The sequence below is a fragment of the Musca autumnalis genome, unplaced genomic scaffold (assembly GCF_047663935.1).
Source record: "Musca autumnalis isolate F117 unplaced genomic scaffold, ASM4766393v1 scaffold_1, whole genome shotgun sequence".
Lineage (NCBI taxonomy): Eukaryota > Metazoa > Arthropoda > Insecta > Diptera > Muscidae > Musca > Musca autumnalis.
The window spans coordinates 288,672,334-288,691,446 of NW_027411644.1; the positions used below are offsets into that span (position 1 = coordinate 288,672,334).

The following is a 19,113-nucleotide window of genomic DNA, read 5'->3' on the forward strand; positions in this document are numbered from 1 at the left end:
TTGATTTAGAGGTTCTCTCCTGTGCCGTTGGACCTCTTCTGAACGAACGTGAATATCCTACTTGTTGTGTCTGAGTGTGTCAATTCTACCCACCAGATGCTGATTGGGATGGATCTCACAGTAGATACTCCATAGAAGACATGGATGCTATTTAAACCTGCTTGAATAGCTTGTTGATCAGGGAGTGTAGATCATGAAGATCTCTCCTGACATGCCTGACTGGGCGTCCTATCCACCATATAGTGATTAGGATGGCTCTCACGGTAACACCCGAGCAAGTACTGCAACAAAAACAGGGCATTGTGTTGCTGCACCGGAAGAATCTGTGTTTCTTCATATATGTAGATGGTCCAGTGAAGACATGAGGAGGTACCCTGTTGCAGTTCTCAGGGCGACAGTCTGACAAGTCGGAATATTTTTCCATCGCGTTGCACTTATATTCGCGGACCGTACTGACATCGCATAGCTTACCACAGACTGACTTGTTGCGTTATACGCGGTGAACAAGGTTTCTTTATCTGCATCCCTAGTGATGACGGCTAGGGACATGAGGACCTTGTTCCTACATCTCAGTTTGACATGAACATGCTGTGAAATGTGACCCCTAGAATTTTGGGATATTTTGTGGTCGGAATTCTGCTGCCATCGACCATTACATTCAACTCTGTTCTCACCTCTGCCGTCCATGTGGTGAACAGAGTGGCCGTAAAATTAGTGACGGATATTTGCACAATCATCCGCATACGTTACGATCTCAATGCCGTCTGCATGGGGCGGAATACAGGAGTGGTACAGCTTGGGGAACTCCCTGTTTCACTCTACGTGACTTGGACTTCTTATTCCTGAATTCCACTTATGACTGACGTCCACACATATAATTGATTAACCAACGATTCAAACATGGCCGAAGGCTTGTCTGCTGAATGTCCTCAAACAGCGTGGAGTGCCTGACAGTATCAAAGGCTTTTGATAAGTCAAGTGCGACCATTATTGTTCCATCACACGACTTGCTCTGGTAGAGTCCTCGACAAATATGTGTGGAAATTTCGTGTAGCGTTGTTGTCGTGTTGTGGTGCTTACGGAACCCATGCTGATGATCGGCAACTGGATAGCTATTTCAAACGCTGGGGAGGAATATGCCTCAAGGGCCTTTGCTAAGGGCGACAAAAGCGAAATCGATCTGTACGATTCACCTTTGCTGTCATCCTTGCGTGGCTTCAGTAGCGGGACCACCCTGCCCATTTTCAAGTCTTCGGGAACCTTGTGAGTGAGATACTCGACTCTCGCACATCCAGCTGTTTTAGCTTTACCATGGAAATGCGAACAGAGCCCAACGCTTTGCATAACTTAGCGTTTCTAATGACATTCGCAACATCATCCATTGTAAATTGTGGAGGTTCATCCTCGGCAGGTAGAGATCTAATGCGACTTCTCTTCGCCCTGCCACTCCCGGGGTGCTCGACAAACTGTCGACTGAAATAATCAGTGTAACTTTGTCAAACTTGCCTGAGCTTTATCTTCCTTCTTCGCAGGTTTCGAGAGTGACTTACCCATCGCCCACAATTCATTTATTCCAACTCCAATATTGCAGCTCTCCAGATGATTTAACCACTTGTTCCGCTTATGCATACGACCAACCTATTAACTTCCAGTATCAGCTCCCTGACTCTGGGGTCACTGGGGTTGGCACAACGAAGCTCATGATGTTCATTTGCTAATCCGTTGCCTCTGCCGGGAAGTTTGGTCTCACTTCGGATATTCAATCAGCGGGTATATGGCCAGCGACTGCAGCAGTGATGATGTCTCGGAATGTCCGTTCTGCTACCCGAACATCAGAAGGGTTGGGCAGATCTCTGAAGCGGTGATTAGTGAACCCTCTGAAACTCGGCCAATTAGATTTACCATGATTGACGAAAGTGCGGTGTTCAGAGGTGATGAAATCGGACGATCTGCTGATGAAGACCCCCCCCCATATCTCTTAAATCAGACCATCCTCCCATAATTGTCTCCATCAGCAGGAAACCTTGGTGTAATAGGTCTGTGGAAATCTTTGTGGAATCAGTGTTGTTTGAAATGCAAGAACATTCAAGCCACATGTCAGCATGTGTACATTTGACCATCAGAAGGACTTCTATCTGTATAGAAGACCTTTAGATGGGCTTCTATATGTGTGGAAGACCTACAAAAGTTTTGCTATGTGGGTCTCTGTTGGTACGAAGGGATTCTATTTGAACTTCTATCTGTATAGAAGAACTTTTAGTAGGTTTTCTATCTGTGTATTTGTGTAGAAGAGCTTGGAAGGCTTCTATCTGAAGAAGAGATTCTTTTAGAAGAAAAATTCCTCCCATGTAAAAAGATTTGTTTAATGTAAGTACGATCGTGCCATGCGTGCATCGTGCATTTTCGTCTTTGATTTTTCGAATACATCCTATTAGATTGTTAAGTATGAGCGTGAAACAAAATAAGATAATTTATGAACAAGCGTGCACGAAGCACGACAAGGCACGAAATTCATCCATCACACGAATCCATGTTTTTCATTTTTTCAATTTGCTAGATTATTAATCTTCCTAATGTAACTGGACATGGGTTCCAATTTGCGAGATATAGAGGAAACTGTGGCCTTGTAATTTGCAATATTATACAGAAGATAATAAGTTGTCATTACTTTGTAATGTATTACATGATCACTAAAATTAGCAAAAATCCTCATTTACTTTGTGGCCTTGCAATTTGCAATATAATACAGAAGATAATGAGTTGTCATTACTTTGTAATGCATTACATGATCACTAAAATTTACAAAAATCTTCATTTACTTTTTTGAGTCGTTTCTAGGCGTTTGCTATACCGAAATGAACGTATATTCTGACTACCACCAACACTTATTAGCCATGTGGCATCTCGGCAAAGAAGGACACAGCGATTAGCTGCAAATAAACTACGGTTAATAATGCTGCCGACCTTGATATTTAATTGTCAAACAAAACTAATTAACTTTAACAAATTACCATGCAAATTTTATTATGCATAAATATTTTATAACACTCTAATATTCTCACCCAGCCAAGACAAATTCATGAAAATGTTGTCAGCAAATTTGTAATTATGATGGTCGTCTGTCTGTCTAATGATTGTCTTTGACCATTTTATCACATTAGTCAAAGTGGCATTACATTCAAATGTGTCCAAGAACTTCTTGTAAGACACCATAAAAATTAATTTTATCAAGTGCGATGACAACAACAAGAAAAACAACCCAAAATTTTGAAAATCATAAAATCTGACTAATCAACGTAAAATCTTAAGTTTATTCTCACACAAACGCTCTGTGTATTAATCTGTCTGTCCAGCAATTCATTCTTCTATACTTTAATCATGCATACTAGTAGTAGACCTAAATATACCTACAAATGTTCATATGTTTGACTGAGGATGACCTTCAAACCAAACTTCAATTCTCATGGTAATCCAATGTTGGTCGGCTACTTTGGTTACTGGCTTGATGGCTGACTAACTGGCTTTTGCTTGCTCTGGTGATGGTGTACTTCAATCTGAAGTAATGAAGCAGCAGCAACAAATGGCAAAACTTACAAATTGCGATCAAAATTCATATTGAAATCATCCAAATCGTGTCTTTACTCTTGTTGCGGAGCTGTGCACATAGCTCATGGTGTTTCACTTTTTTTTGCTGACAGCGCCACAACAATGACAAAATAACATCTAAGCATTGAATTTTAGCGTACGGTGATGATGTTGTTGTTGGTATTGCATGAATGGAACTTTGTTAGATTAGAAATGATATCGAAAAGAAACTGAAATGTAAGATTCTTGACGTTGTAGTTTTGAGTTCTTGACATAATGAAGAACTTCTTTTACGAGGTGTAGCTTTGAAAGAGAAGAAAGGAAACTAATGTAAATATCATTCACTAAGTTAGAAAATAAAAAATGTAAACTATATAATATAAAATATAAATTAAAAAATATAAAATACAAATATTAAATATTAAATATTAAATATTAAATATTAAATATTAAATATTAAATATTAAATATTAAATATTAAATATTAAATATTAAATATTAAATATTAAATATTAAATATTAAATATTAAATATTAAATATTAAATATTAAATATTAAATATTAAATATTAAATATTAAATATTAAATATTAAATATTAAATATTAAATATTAAATATTAAATATTAAATATTAAATATTAAATATTAAATATTAAATATTAAATATTAAATATTAAATATTAAATATTAAATATTAAATATTAAATATTAAATATTAAATATTAAATATTAAATATTAAATATTAAATATTAAATATTAAATATTAAATATTAAATATTAAATATTAAATATTAAATATTAAATATTAAATATTAAATATTAAATATTAAATATTAAATATTAAATATTAAATATTAAATATTAAATATTAAATATTAAATATTAAATATTAAATATTAAATATTAAATATTAAATATTAAATATTAAATATTAAATATTAAATATTAAATATTAAATATTAAATATTAAATATTAAATATTAAATATTAAATATTAAATATTAAATATTAAATATTAAATATTAAATATTAAATATTAAATATTAAATATTAAATATTAAATATTAAATATTAAATATTAAATATTAAATATTAAATATTAAATATTAAATATTAAATATTAAATATTAAATATTAAATATTAAATATTAAATATTAAATATTAAATATTAAATATTAAATATTAAATATTAAATATTAAATATTAAATATTAAATATTAAATATTAAATATTAAATATTAAATATTAAATATTAAATATTAAATATTAAATATTAAATATTAAATATTAAATATTAAATATTAAATATTAAATATTAAATATTAAATATTAAATATTAAATATTAAATATTAAATATTAAATATTAAATATTAAATATTAAATATTAAATATTAAATATTAAATATTAAATATTAAATATTAAATATTAAATATTAAATATTAAATATTAAATATTAAATATTAAATATTAAATATTAAATATTAAATATTAAATATTAAATATTAAATATTAAATATTAAATATTAAATATTAAATATTAAATATTAAATATTAAATATTAAATATTAAATATTAAATATTAAATATTAAATATTAAATATTAAATATTAAATATTAAATATTAAATATTAAATATTAAATATTAAATATTAAATATTAAATATTAAATATTAAATATTAAATATTAAATATTAAATATTAAATATTAAATATTAAATATTAAATATTAAATATTAAATATTAAATATTAAATATTAAATATTAAATATTAAATATTAAATATTAAATATTAAATATTAAATATTAAATATTAAATATTAAATATTAAATATTAAATATTAAATATTAAATATTAAATATTAAATATTAAATATTAAATATTAAATATTAAATATTAAATATTAAATATTAAATATTAAATATTAAATATTAAATATTAAATATTAAATATTAAATATTAAATATTAAATATTAAATATTAAATATTAAATATTAAATATTAAATATTAAATATTAAATATTAAATATTAAATATTAAATATTAAATATTAAATATTAAATATTAAATATTAAATATTAAATATTAAATATTAAATATTAAATATTAAATATTAAATATTAAATATTAAATATTAAATATTAAATATTAAATATTAAATATTAAATATTAAATATTAAATATTAAATATTAAATATTAAATATTAAATATTAAATATTAAATATTAAATATTAAATATTAAATATTAAATATTAAATATTAAATATTAAATATTAAATATTAAATATTAAATATTAAATATTAAATATTAAATATTAAATATTAAATATTAAATATTAAATATTAAATATTAAATATTAAATATTAAATATTAAATATTAAATATTAAATATTAAATATTAAATATTAAATATTAAATATTAAATATTAAATATTAAATATTAAATATTAAATATTAAATATTAAATATTAAATATTAAATATTAAATATTAAATATTAAATATTAAATATTAAATATTAAATATTAAATATTAAATATTAAATATTAAATATTAAATATTAAATATTAAATATTAAATATTAAATATTAAATATTAAATATTAAATATTAAATATTAAATATTAAATATTAAATATTAAATATTAAATATTAAATATTAAATATTAAATATTAAATATTAAATATTAAATATTAAATATTAAATATTAAATATTAAATATTAAATATTAAATATTAAATATTAAATATTAAATATTAAATATTAAATATTAAATATTAAATATTAAATATTAAATATTAAATATTAAATATTAAATATTAAATATTAAATATTAAATATTAAATATTAAATATTAAATATTAAATATTAAATATTAAATATTAAATATTAAATATTAAATATTAAATATTAAATATTAAATATTAAATATTAAATATTAAATATTAAATATTAAATATTAAATATTAAATATTAAATATTAAATATTAAATATTAAATATTAAATATTAAATATTAAATATTAAATATTAAATATTAAATATTAAATATTAAATATTAAATATTAAATATTAAATATTAAATATTAAATATTAAATATTAAATATTAAATATTAAATATTAAATATTAAATATTAAATATTAAATATTAAATATTAAATATTAAATATTAAATATTAAATATTAAATATTAAATATTAAATATTAAATATTAAATATTAAATATTAAATATTAAATATTAAATATTAAATATTAAATATTAAATATTAAATATTAAATATTAAATATTAAATATTAAATATTAAATATTAAATATTAAATATTAAATATTAAATATTAAATATTAAATATTAAATATTAAATATTAAATATTAAATATTAAATATTAAATATTAAATATTAAATATTAAATATTAAATATTAAATATTAAATATTAAATATTAAATATTAAATATTAAATATTAAATATTAAATATTAAATATTAAATATTAAATATTAAATATTAAATATTAAATATTAAATATTAAATATTAAATATTAAATATTAAATATTAAATATTAAATATTAAATATTAAATATTAAATATTAAATATTAAATATTAAATATTAAATATTAAATATTAAATATTAAATATTAAATATTAAATATTAAATATTAAATATTAAATATTAAATATTAAATATTAAATATTAAATATTAAATATTAAATATTAAATATTAAATATTAAATATTAAATATTAAATATTAAATATTAAATATTAAATATTAAATATTAAATATTAAATATTAAATATTAAATATTAAATATTAAATATTAAATATTAAATATTAAATATTAAATATTAAATATTAAATATTAAATATTAAATATTAAATATTAAATATTAAATATTAAATATTAAATATTAAATATTAAATATTAAATATTAAATATTAAATATTAAATATTAAATATTAAATATTAAATATTAAATATTAAATATTAAATATTAAATATTAAATATTAAATATTAAATATTAAATATTAAATATTAAATATTAAATATTAAATATTAAATATTAAATATTAAATATTAAATATTAAATATTAAATATTAAATATTAAATATTAAATATTAAATATTAAATATTAAATATTAAATATTAAATATTAAATATTAAATATTAAATATTAAATATTAAATATTAAATATTAAATATTAAATATTAAATATTAAATATTAAATATTAAATATTAAATATTAAATATTAAATATTAAATATTAAATATTAAATATTAAATATTAAATATTAAATATTAAATATTAAATATTAAATATTAAATATTAAATATTAAATATTAAATATTAAATATTAAATATTAAATATTAAATATTAAATATTAAATATTAAATATTAAATATTAAATATTAAATATTAAATATTAAATATTAAATATTAAATATTAAATATTAAATATTAAATATTAAATATTAAATATTAAATATTAAATATTAAATATTAAATATTAAATATTAAATATTAAATATTAAATATTAAATATTAAATATTAAATATTAAATATTAAATATTAAATATTAAATATTAAATATTAAATATTAAATATTAAATATTAAATATTAAATATTAAATATTAAATATTAAATATTAAATATTAAATATTAAATATTAAATATTAAATATTAAATATTAAATATTAAATATTAAATATTAAATATTAAATATTAAATATAATATGTAAAATATGAATTATAAAATTTAGAATATACAACTTTTCAAATCAACCTCGTCAAACCTATTTCATTCTGCATATAGAATTAAACTCTTCTATCAACAAGAACATAAACAAGAACTAAATGGCCTCGACACAGAATACAACAATACCAACAAAACTAAATTCAGTAAAGAAAAAATTTCAATAAATGTTATTAACTTTTTATGATCGTAAACAAAAGTTTGTTGCCTTATAGTTCTTCAATACGAACAAAATGGTTTGTAACTCTACTAAACGTGGGAGAAAACAAGAGTAAGAAGAGAGGTAAATATCGTAAATTGAGAACGTATTCAATTGATAAGCTTCTCTTTGGGCTTAAAACGTTGTTTGTTTTGAAAAATGAAAAGTAAAAACAGAGAGTAGACGCTACTCTTCTTCGTCTGCATTGACGGAGAGCTGAATGAGCAGAGCTTAAATGATTTTCATGTTTTGAAAAACAAAAGTAAAACTCTGCTCCACTCCACTAGCCACCACTCACCACTGTCTGTTGTAACAAAAACCAGCTTTTCTTGTAACCAAAAACTTGCTCTAGTAGCGCTAACTGCTGCTGGGGGTACTTGGGTGTATTGTTGTTGCTTTCGTTTGTTATTAAACCATGGTTATAATAATGAAAGCTCTTTTTTGTTTAACCAACTTCTTCAGCTGTTTGCCGCTGCTGGCTTGATGGCTGGCTGGCACAACAGTTAATTGAAAATGAATTTTTAGTCTGCCACAAGTCTGGCTCGAAAACGGTTGTCTACAAACGCGGTACGGTTCGTTTTGTGTGTCTGTCACAAACTAAACTAATATTCTTCTCGCTCTTCTACGCTGTTTTCATTTCAAAATACAATAACAACAAAAAAGTTTGCAACTACGTGTTTCTTAAGTCTCAGCTTTAGTGTTGTGAATCCAATGCAGTCGCGTGTTTTCTGAGCATTTTTACAGAAAAAAAAGAAAGGAAAACAACAGCAACGAAAGAAAAGAAAATTCCAAACAACTTTCGCATTCAGTTCAAAACACCGCTCGCGCCCGCTCCTTGTTATTATTGTTATTGTGTTGTTACGCTTGAGATCCGTTTTAAAACTTTGCGTACAAAGATCCGCATTTTGTTTTCGCAATTCGCGGACTTTCGTTAAAGAAACCTAGAAAGAAGAAAATTCAAATTGAAGTAGAAAGAAAGAAAAATCAGATCAGTGATAATAAAAACGAAATAAAAATGAAATTTTTTATATGAAAATTGAAAAAAAAAAGAAAAATAAAGGAAAACAGTGAAAGAATGAAAATTTGTTAAAAAAATATAAAAATTTGAAAAACAACCAAAAAATCCCAAAAATTAAAATTTATGAATGTTTGTTACGCTCGGCAAGCTTATGAAACTTGCAACGCCGTATAACAACAACGACCAGGATTATGAGACCCAATACAGGCCAACCACCACTACAGCAACAACCACATCATTCGGCAACATCTTTACAGCAACACCAACAACAATATTTGGATAATTCCGGCAATCACAAGCACTTGCCACCCCCATCACTGCCAGCATCTTCAACTGCCTCGGCGGTGTATGTGCACCAAGGATTAGCACTAGCACCACCACCACAACAGCAGCAGCAACAACAACAACAACCCTCCTCCAATTCTACTACAAATCATCAACATCATCCTCATCATCAAGCAGGTTCATATGCCCAACATCCTGCTGCTCATCATCCCCAACACCCAGCTGTAGCCCATCATCATTTTACTGGCCATCATCATGCCAACAATATGGTGCCTCCACCAGCTCAGCATATGTGGAATCATGCCACATGTTATCCCGGTCAAAATGCCACAAATCCCCACATGAATGGCCCAAATAGTAGGGGTCAGTTTCCAGTTGGCCCTCCGCCACCACAACATGGACGTCACTATGGCCCACCTCCACCTCAGCAACAACATCCTGGGCATTTACAAAATTCACAACAAGGTCCACAGCATCCGCAACATCCCCAACACGCACCACCACATCATTTGCTTCATCATGGTCACAGTGGCTATGGGTCACAGCCTCCAACCGAACGCATGCCTCTAAGCGCACCCAATTATGCCAAACTGCCTCCCCTTTCCGCAGTAAATCAGCAAAGGATCAATGAATGTGCTGGCATACCCTTGATATCCACGGCCACGGCCCATTTAACGCCCGGCCAAAGGCAAAGGATCTCACGCAAGCAATCCCATTCACCACCTGGTAAAAATTGGACACACCTCCTGGCCACCAATAATAATCCAGCAGCATATGCCGCAGCCCAATATGCTGCAGCTGCCCATGTCCAGGGAGCTCCCTTGATGATTAACACGAACAACAACAAACCGCAACAACAACAGCAGCAGCAAAAGCCCTCAACGGAATATTGGTCCAGCCAGAATTATAAACAACGTTCCACCACAGGCTCTGGAGCAGCACAGCAGCAAGTTACGCCTTCCTCATCCTGTGCCTCTGCTGGAAATTTGCAATACCCCAAAAGCGATAAACTAAGGGCTCCATTGCGTTATCAAAATTCGGCCCCGGCTTCATTAAGTTCCTCTCGGTCCAAGGAAAATTTGGTGGCCCAACAAATCAAATCCCAAAAGGAAGCAGAAAGTGCCAACTCTTCTTCCTCATCCTCCTCTTCGTCCTCCAACTCGAATACAGGAGACTCCAATAACGGCAATGAGACCTGTTTGCCCAGGATAATAAAGCCGCGGAAAAGAAGAAAGAAGGATCGGAAACCCAATAACAATCTGGTGAATGCAGTTTATCTCAAACTGGATACAAAGCTAAGCCAAGCACAAGGAGGAGGCGGAGGGTTATCATCAGAGAAATCAAATGTTTGCAGAAATTTTCACAAATTTCCAATTTGGAAAGGGAAGAAGAAGCAACAGCGGAGGATAGAAGAGGTCCAGGCAACAACATGTTTGCATTAAACTCCAAGGACCAACTGGAGCATCATCTTCCCCCAAGTCCCACCAGCAAATCCTGCCTGGGTGGTGACCTAAATCATGGCATTTGTTTTTGCATAGAATGTGATCCTTTGAAATCCATATGGGACTATCCTTTGCGCCGATCCCTGTCCGATTCCAGTAGCTCCAGCACCAGTGGTACTGGTTCGCTAAGTGATAATCAGGCCAGTGAAAATGATACACAAGAAAATTGGCCCAAAAGTAGAGCGGAAATTGTGGGTGTCATAGGCTCCAAGAGGATTGGCAGCAGCAGCAACAACACCAACAAACAACAAATGCCAACTAAACCCAGCCCAGAGCAGCACAAAGCAGATTTGAATTTCTATAACAACAACATTTTGGGAGGCATAAATTTAAGCAATGATTTATTCAAATCTTGTGGCACAAATTCCTCCTCCTCCAACTCTAACTTTGGTGGTGGTTCACAAGCTCTTGAGGAGTGTCTTGCTGTAAGCTCACCTACGTTAATGTTACTACCAGAGACAGCGGAAACTCTATTAACTCGTTCCATAAATGAAATCTCCAAGAAATTAATTGAAACATGCTCCAATGAAGGCAATGAGCTGGTGACATTATCTTCCTGTAATTCATTGTCTTCATTTTCCTCCTCATCATCGGCATCATCATCCTCGGCAAATTCTTCATGCGGTGCAGGAGATTTCTCCAGTGACAGTGGTATTGAGAGTGCCCACATTAATGGAGGCGATGATTTAGTTTTCAATTTTGATCATTTGCATATTGCAAAGGCAATCAACAACAGCAACAACAACCATTGCTTTGCCACAAAATCCTCTACTTCGTCGTCATCGTCATCATCATCGTCGTCACTATGCGGTGGTGCAGCAAACAACAATTCATCATCCACAACATCTTCGCCCACAGCCAAATTTGCTGTAATGGCAACAAATTTTCTAACATCGCCTTCTGCAGCACCTTTATCGCCCTCTGGCCTTAAGCAGCAACAACAATCTTCTGTGGCAGCACCCACCACCACCACCAGCTTGGAATCGATTTTACTGGATTTGAATAACAATCAAATCCCCAAAGAACAAAAAATATTGGAGACGACAGAAATTCAACAGCAACAACAACAACAGCAGCACCACTTACTAAAGTTCAATGGCCTGGCTTTAACATCGCCACCTCCATCAACTTCTGCAGATCAACAATTTTTCAGCAATTGCTTTGATTTAATGTGGCAACAACAGCAGCAGCAGCAACAGAGACATAACCACTTGGCAAATCACTCGGAACAATTATTTGCAGCAAACAATTCTTCATCCGTCTCCTCCTCAACAACGCCACCAACAATATCAACATCGTTTACGGAAAATGTGGGATCATTGAAAACAGTATTTTCAACAATATCGTAAAGGAAGAGAGGGCAACAGAAAATTTCGAAACTTGTACTTAAAAAAAGATGTGATTTTGAAAGTGATATAAACCTAACGGATCTGGGGATAAAACTGAGCTAATTTACATTTCAACATTAAAGGACCAGTATTTTTTTAACAAAATGGTGGTGGATTCACAACAAAAATTGGCGTAGTGGCGGAATTTGGGATGTTCGCTGTAGACAAAGGACCAAATTAAAAAAATAAACAAATTGCTGTTATGGCAGAAATTTGGCGTTTGAATGTAGTCGAAGGACCAAAATGAATGATTTAAACAAATTGATGTTGTGGCAGTGATTTGGGGTTTTCGGTGAAGAACAAAATATGCGAAGGACTAACAAATTAATGCAATTGGTGTTATGGCAGAAGTTTGGCGTTTGGCTGTAATCGAAGGACCAAGTGAAAGATTTCAAATTAAAATTTTTGTTGTGGCAGAAATTTGCAGTTTTAACTATAGTCGAAGGACCAAATAATCTATACATTAAGTTAGTCCAAAGACCAACAATTCTACGAAATATTCAATACGTTTTTGGTCTGGTAATCGAAGGACCACAAATTCTGCAAAATTACAAAACGAAGGACCAAATATATTGTTTTTAATTGAAGCTCATGGTGTTAACATTTAAAATGTAATTGCATAACGAAAATACGACGAAAATCAAACTAAGTTATATAAAAATATTTAAATTTATTAAAATAATTCAAAATAAGTGATCTTGATTTAGTGTCTTACAGTTAACAATAAGAAAAAAATAATTACGAAATATGTTTATAAAGCAACGAAAAATTTAAGAAAAAAATGTGCAACAAAAATGTTTAAAAAAATAAATATATTTTTTGATACTAAATTGAAAAGTATTATAAAAATATTTAACGAAAAAAAAATCTAAAATTTATAAACGAAAAAAAATATTTAATAAAATTATGAAAATTAAAAATTCTGATATTCTAATAATTTAAAAAACCAACGAAAAAATTGAAATGTTGAATTAAATGGCAAGGAAATGTGAATCGTTATAGTGAAGAAGAGATGGCTTCTAAAGAGAGTGATCGAAAGAGAGTTATCCTAGAAGGAATGACATTAAAATTTTCTTTATGGATTAATGTGGCGTCGTATGTTTTTTCAATATGAGAGTGTGGGTTTGGTAAAATTGAAATCTTTGATATAAAAATGACATTATTAAATGTAATTTTTTTCTATAAAATTTGTAGAGTGAGTAGTGAAAGTTTATGCCCGTTCATCGATAATTAACAACAACAATCGACGGATAAAAACAACAACTACTTTTGTCAAATTTAAATAATAAAAACAAATATTTTAAATGGATATCATGCAGAAAAATAACATCAATAAACTGAAAATGGCGTGAGATTTAAAAAAAATACTGGGAACTAATTTTTGAATCTACCAGAAAATTCCCAAAAAAAAAAAAAAAAAATCATGAACGACATCAATAAGCTGGGACCAAAAATGCTGGAAAATTATTTACTAAAAAAATACTGGGAATTTTTTTACAACTTCGCCACAAAAAGACAATATTTTTATGGATATCATGCAGAAAATAACGATCGTCCTGGAAATAATGAAAAATGATGTTTAATATATATTAGACACTTTTTCCACTTCCATCAGTATCGGATAATTTTAAGCTAAAAATGACGCGGGAGACTACAAAATTCTGGATTTTTAAATACTGGGAAATTTTTCCAAACCCACTAAATACAAAAACTGGGATTTCCTTCACCTTAATGAGGCAATATTTTTATCGGTATCATGTAGAAAAATTACGAACGTCACCAATAAACTGAAAATGATGTTGGATGCTAAAAAATACTGGGAAATAATTTTTAAAAATAATGGAAAATTTGGTTATTAATTAATTACAATTCCAGCTTATCCAACACTTCCATCAATTTCGGAAAATTTTTAATCTAAAAAGTGGTGTTGGAGACTACTGTATTCAGATTTTTAAAATACTGGGAAATTTTTCCATCCTTACTAATTAAAAAGTGAGATCTTCCATCACCGTTGCAAGACAATATTTTTATGGATATCATGTAGAAAAATCATGAACATCATCAATAAGCTGAAAATACTGGGAAATCAAAAATACTGGAATATTGTCTTTAAAATACTGGACATTTTTTTTTCAATTTAGAAAAATCATTTAACGCTAATAACAATCACTTCCATCGGATAAGTTTAAGCTGAAAATTTATGTTGGAGACCACAAAATACTGGGAAATAATTTTTAGAAATACTGAAAAATTATTTTCTAAAAATACTGGGATTTTTAATTCTATTTGATCCAAAGAACAATCTCTTCCATAATAAATACTGGGAGATAACTTTCGAAATACTGACATATATTTTCTAAAAATACCGGGAATTTTTTATTCCACTTGAATTAAATAACAATCACTTCCACCAGTTTCCGATAATTTTAAAATGAATAATGATGTTGGAGAACAAACAGCAGGGAAATAAATTTTTGCAAATACTGGACAAATATTTTATAAAAATACCGGGAACTTTTTTAAAATCTTTCAATTCTGCTGAATAAAAAAAAATTGATCCAAGGTAAAATCACTTCTATAAAATTTCGGAAAATTTTTGAAATATGTATAGTGAATTTTGATGATTGACAAGAAAGAAATTGAAAAAAATATTTTTTTAATTTTGGAAAATGATTTCTCGAAAAATACTGGGAATTTATCAAAAACTACAAAAATAGTAGGAAACCAAAGATGGTTTTGACAAGGAAGAAATTAAAAAAAAATTATATTTTTTTAATTCTGGAAAATCATTTCTCGAAAAATACTGGGAATTTATCAAAACTACAAAAATAGTAGGAAAGCAAAAATTATCCTACAGTTTTCATAAATACCTGGATTTTCGACGTGTTAGCATTATTCGACATCAGTGTGTCATGAAGAATCTGCAAACAACTAGGAAATTATTTTTCAAAAATACTGGGATTTTCAACGTGTCAGCAATTACGAAAACAAAATACGATTTTTTTAATTAAAATTTTGCACGTCATGAAGAATCTTGAAAATACTGGGAAATAATTTTTCAAAAGATACTAGCAACAAATGACATCAGCTTCGTACAAATATTTAAAACAAATACATATATACTTGGAAAATATTTTTTTTTGAAAAATACTGGCAAATATCCCAACATAAACTGAATGCATCTTTACAAATAACGCTTAATAAAGGATCACAACATTTTATCGATTTGCACTATAATAAAAAAATACTGGGACTTTTCCACGTATCCTCAGCAAGTGAGAACAAATTTTGATATTGAGCACCAATGTGGATTTTGTGTGCATATGTAAAAGTATTATGCATTAGAAAAAGACTTGGATAAACGTAAACGACATTTTTGGAATCTTTGGAACTATTTGAGAAAACTGACTTCAACTAAGAGAAATAAAAAAAACTCAAAACAAATGATGCACTGTTCCTCGTAAGGCAAATAGAATATTTGGAAATTATTTTCGAAAAATACAGGAAATGTCAACAATGCTGAAGTGGAAGTAAATTTCCTCCTGCCAACTAAGCGGATTAAAATGCCTCAAAAACAATGTATCTATGAAGAGCCTATTCCGATAAATAAAATATTGGAAAATTATATAGGCATGTTTTCTGTATGTTGATCATCTCTATCCACACCATACTTTAAATCACCGGAAAATGCTGCACTATTTCCAAAGAAAACATTTTCAGATTCAAACGACACAAAATTTCGACTGGATTCTGTGAACTACAAACTTAATAATTTGTCGGCCATGTCATCTACTTTTTGAAAAAAGGGCTCCATCGTAAAGATCATTTATTCACGGCTGATAAACTTACAAATTTTGTATCCTCGTGATTGCTGATCACCTTTAATAACACATTTACATATCTTCGAAAACCAGTATTTTCAAATTCCCATAAATTAATGAACATCAATGCCTTTTTTGGGGACATTTAACTTCCTGTCTGATCTGCTGCAGTTCTGATTCATTATTGGCGCATAAACTTCATGTAAGTTATTTTCAAAATCCTGCAATAAAGAAAAAGCTGTACTGAAAACAATGTTTTTTCATTCGTTATAGGCCAAAAATATCGAATGGAAGGAAGGAATGGAGGTGAAAGATTTTGAAAAACTAGAGATGGAAATGTTTGTGAAAGATTGCCAACGATTAAACGCAAGAGAACTTGATGATTTTAAATTTCCCAGTATTTGATAAAACTGCGAAAACCAGTATTTTACTAAAACATTAAAAAACGTGACGAAAACGCTTCAAATTTCCATCGTGGTGCAATTGTAAGCTTGCATGTATCTTACATAGAACATCGTGGTTTCGACATCTAACAAAACCAGTATTTTACGAGAACATTACAAAAATTAAAAAAGATTTATGAAAACGCTTAAATTTACCGTTTTCCGGCGTGGTATAATTGTAAACATGCCTATCTCTTACATAGAAGTTCGTGGGATGGACATTTAGTAAAACCAGTATTTTATGACAAAATCAAAAGATGTTTAAAGTTACGAAAAAAGCTTCGACCAGTTGTAAGCAAAATCAGTATTTTACGAAAACATTAAACCAATTCGACATTTAGCAAAACCAGTATTTTATGTGAACCTGAAAAAAATAAACAAAAATGGCAAACACGCTTAACCAAAACGTGGTGTAAGACAAAAGGTCGTGGGTTCGAAACAATGTTAGGACAACATCCAATTTGTTGGTAATCTGACGAGATATCGTGAGCATTTCGAACTTGTGAAACATCCCTATAGATAATCTTATCGGTTCGACTTGTCATTCCAACTTGTTATCCATACCTTTATGGGATGTTTAAGGAAAAAAAATACTTGATTTTAATTTCGAGTTGACACAGTATTTTTGAAAGGTTTAAAAATTATCAAAAAAATTACATTGTGGACAAAAAAGGAATATGATCAAAGCAAACATATTCAACTAGTCATTCCGACTACTTTTACTTGTCTTCATACTTGTTATTATCAATTTGGAATTGACCCAGTATTTTTAGAAGAAAATCTTGAAAACTGTTTCCTTCAATGTTTCGCATGAAATAAATATCAAAAACCACACATGGGATTTGGATAACATACATTTTAAATCCCAGTATTTTTCCAGAATTTTCTTAAATAAATTTATTACTTAACAGGGAAGAAATATGGCCAGAGAAAACATAATTTGAGTGGAGAGTTGAATATTGTAATTTTTTTAAAAATACTAATTGTTACCTCAACCCATACTATGTGGCCTGAATCAAAATATGTGATTGCTGTAACAATATATTTATATATTTTAACAGCTACCCAACCCCCTTTTTGCTCCCCAAAAATATTTGCTTCGGCCAAATCTGAAGTCTCAGTATTTTTCAAGAAATTTTATGGCCAGAGCAAACATATTTTGAGAAAAAATATTGAGTAAATATTAAAAAAAATACATATTGTTGTCTTAAGCCGTATTGTGTGGCCTAAATGAAAATATATGTGGTTGTAGCAAAAATATATCTATATACGAACCTATTTTATGGTCAGAGTAAACATAATTTGAGAGGAGAGTTGAATATTGTAATTTTTTTAAAAATACTAATTGTTACCTCAACCCACACTATGTGGTCTGAATCAAAATATATGATTGCGGTAACAATATAAATACATATATTAACAGCTTTCCAACCCCCTTTTTGCTCCCCAAAAATATTTGCTTTGACCAAATCTGAAGTCTCAGTATTTTTCAAGAAATTTTATTTAAGAATATGGCCAGAGCAAACATATTTTGAAAAAATATTGAGTAAATATTTAAAATATATATATTGTTGTCTTAAGCCATATTGTGTGACCTAAATGAAAATATATGTGGTTGTAGCAAAAATATATCTTGTATATTTACGAACCTATTTTATGTTCTTAAAAATATGTTTGCTGGAATATGGTCAGACCAAACATATTTTGATTGCAAAATATAGTATTGTAAAAATTTTAATAATACATATGCTTACCTTAACCCATATTATGGGATCTTAATCAAAATGTATGGTTGCAACAAAAATATATATAGTTGTGAAACCCCCTTTTACTCCCAAATGAAAATATATTGTTGCAGCAAAAATATATCTGGTATAGCTACGAACCAGTTCTATCTTCTTAAAAATATGTTTGCTGGAATATGGCCAGAACAAAAACATTTTGTTTGCAAAATACAGTATTGTAAATATTTTAAAAATACATATAGTTGCCTTAGCCCATATTATGGGATCTTAATCAAAATATATGGTTGCAATAAAAAATATATGGTTACAAAAACCCCTTTTACTCCCAGAGATGAAATATGGTAAAAAATAATTTGAGACCAT

At 27.6% G+C, this 19,113-nt stretch overlaps 2 protein-coding genes across 26 annotated transcripts in view; both read left to right on the forward strand.

Annotated features, from left to right (window-relative positions):
* The window catches only part of twin (CCR4-NOT transcription complex subunit 6-like twin), a 325,240-nt gene that overhangs the window by 61,678 nt on the left and 244,449 nt on the right, over window positions 1-19,113 (forward strand). The window lies entirely within an intron of this gene.
* Window positions 9,078-12,776, forward strand: LOC141390896 (uncharacterized). The gene is made up of 2 exons (XM_073963829.1): window positions 9,078-11,201; window positions 11,246-12,776. The coding sequence occupies exons 1-2, from the start codon at window positions 9,758-9,760 to the stop codon at window positions 12,700-12,702; spliced, it is 2,901 nt and encodes a 966-aa protein (XP_073819930.1). The 5' UTR covers window positions 9,078-9,757; the 3' UTR covers window positions 12,703-12,776.

Coding starts and splice junctions, on each gene's coding strand:
- LOC141390896 (XM_073963829.1), top strand. CDS start 9,758: ATGAGACCCAATACAGGCCAACCACCACTACAGCAACAACCACATCAT. Junction 11,202..11,245: donor ATCAGAGAAATCAAATGTTT/GCAGAAATTTTC, acceptor GGGAAGAAGAAG/CAACAGCGGAGGATAGAAGA.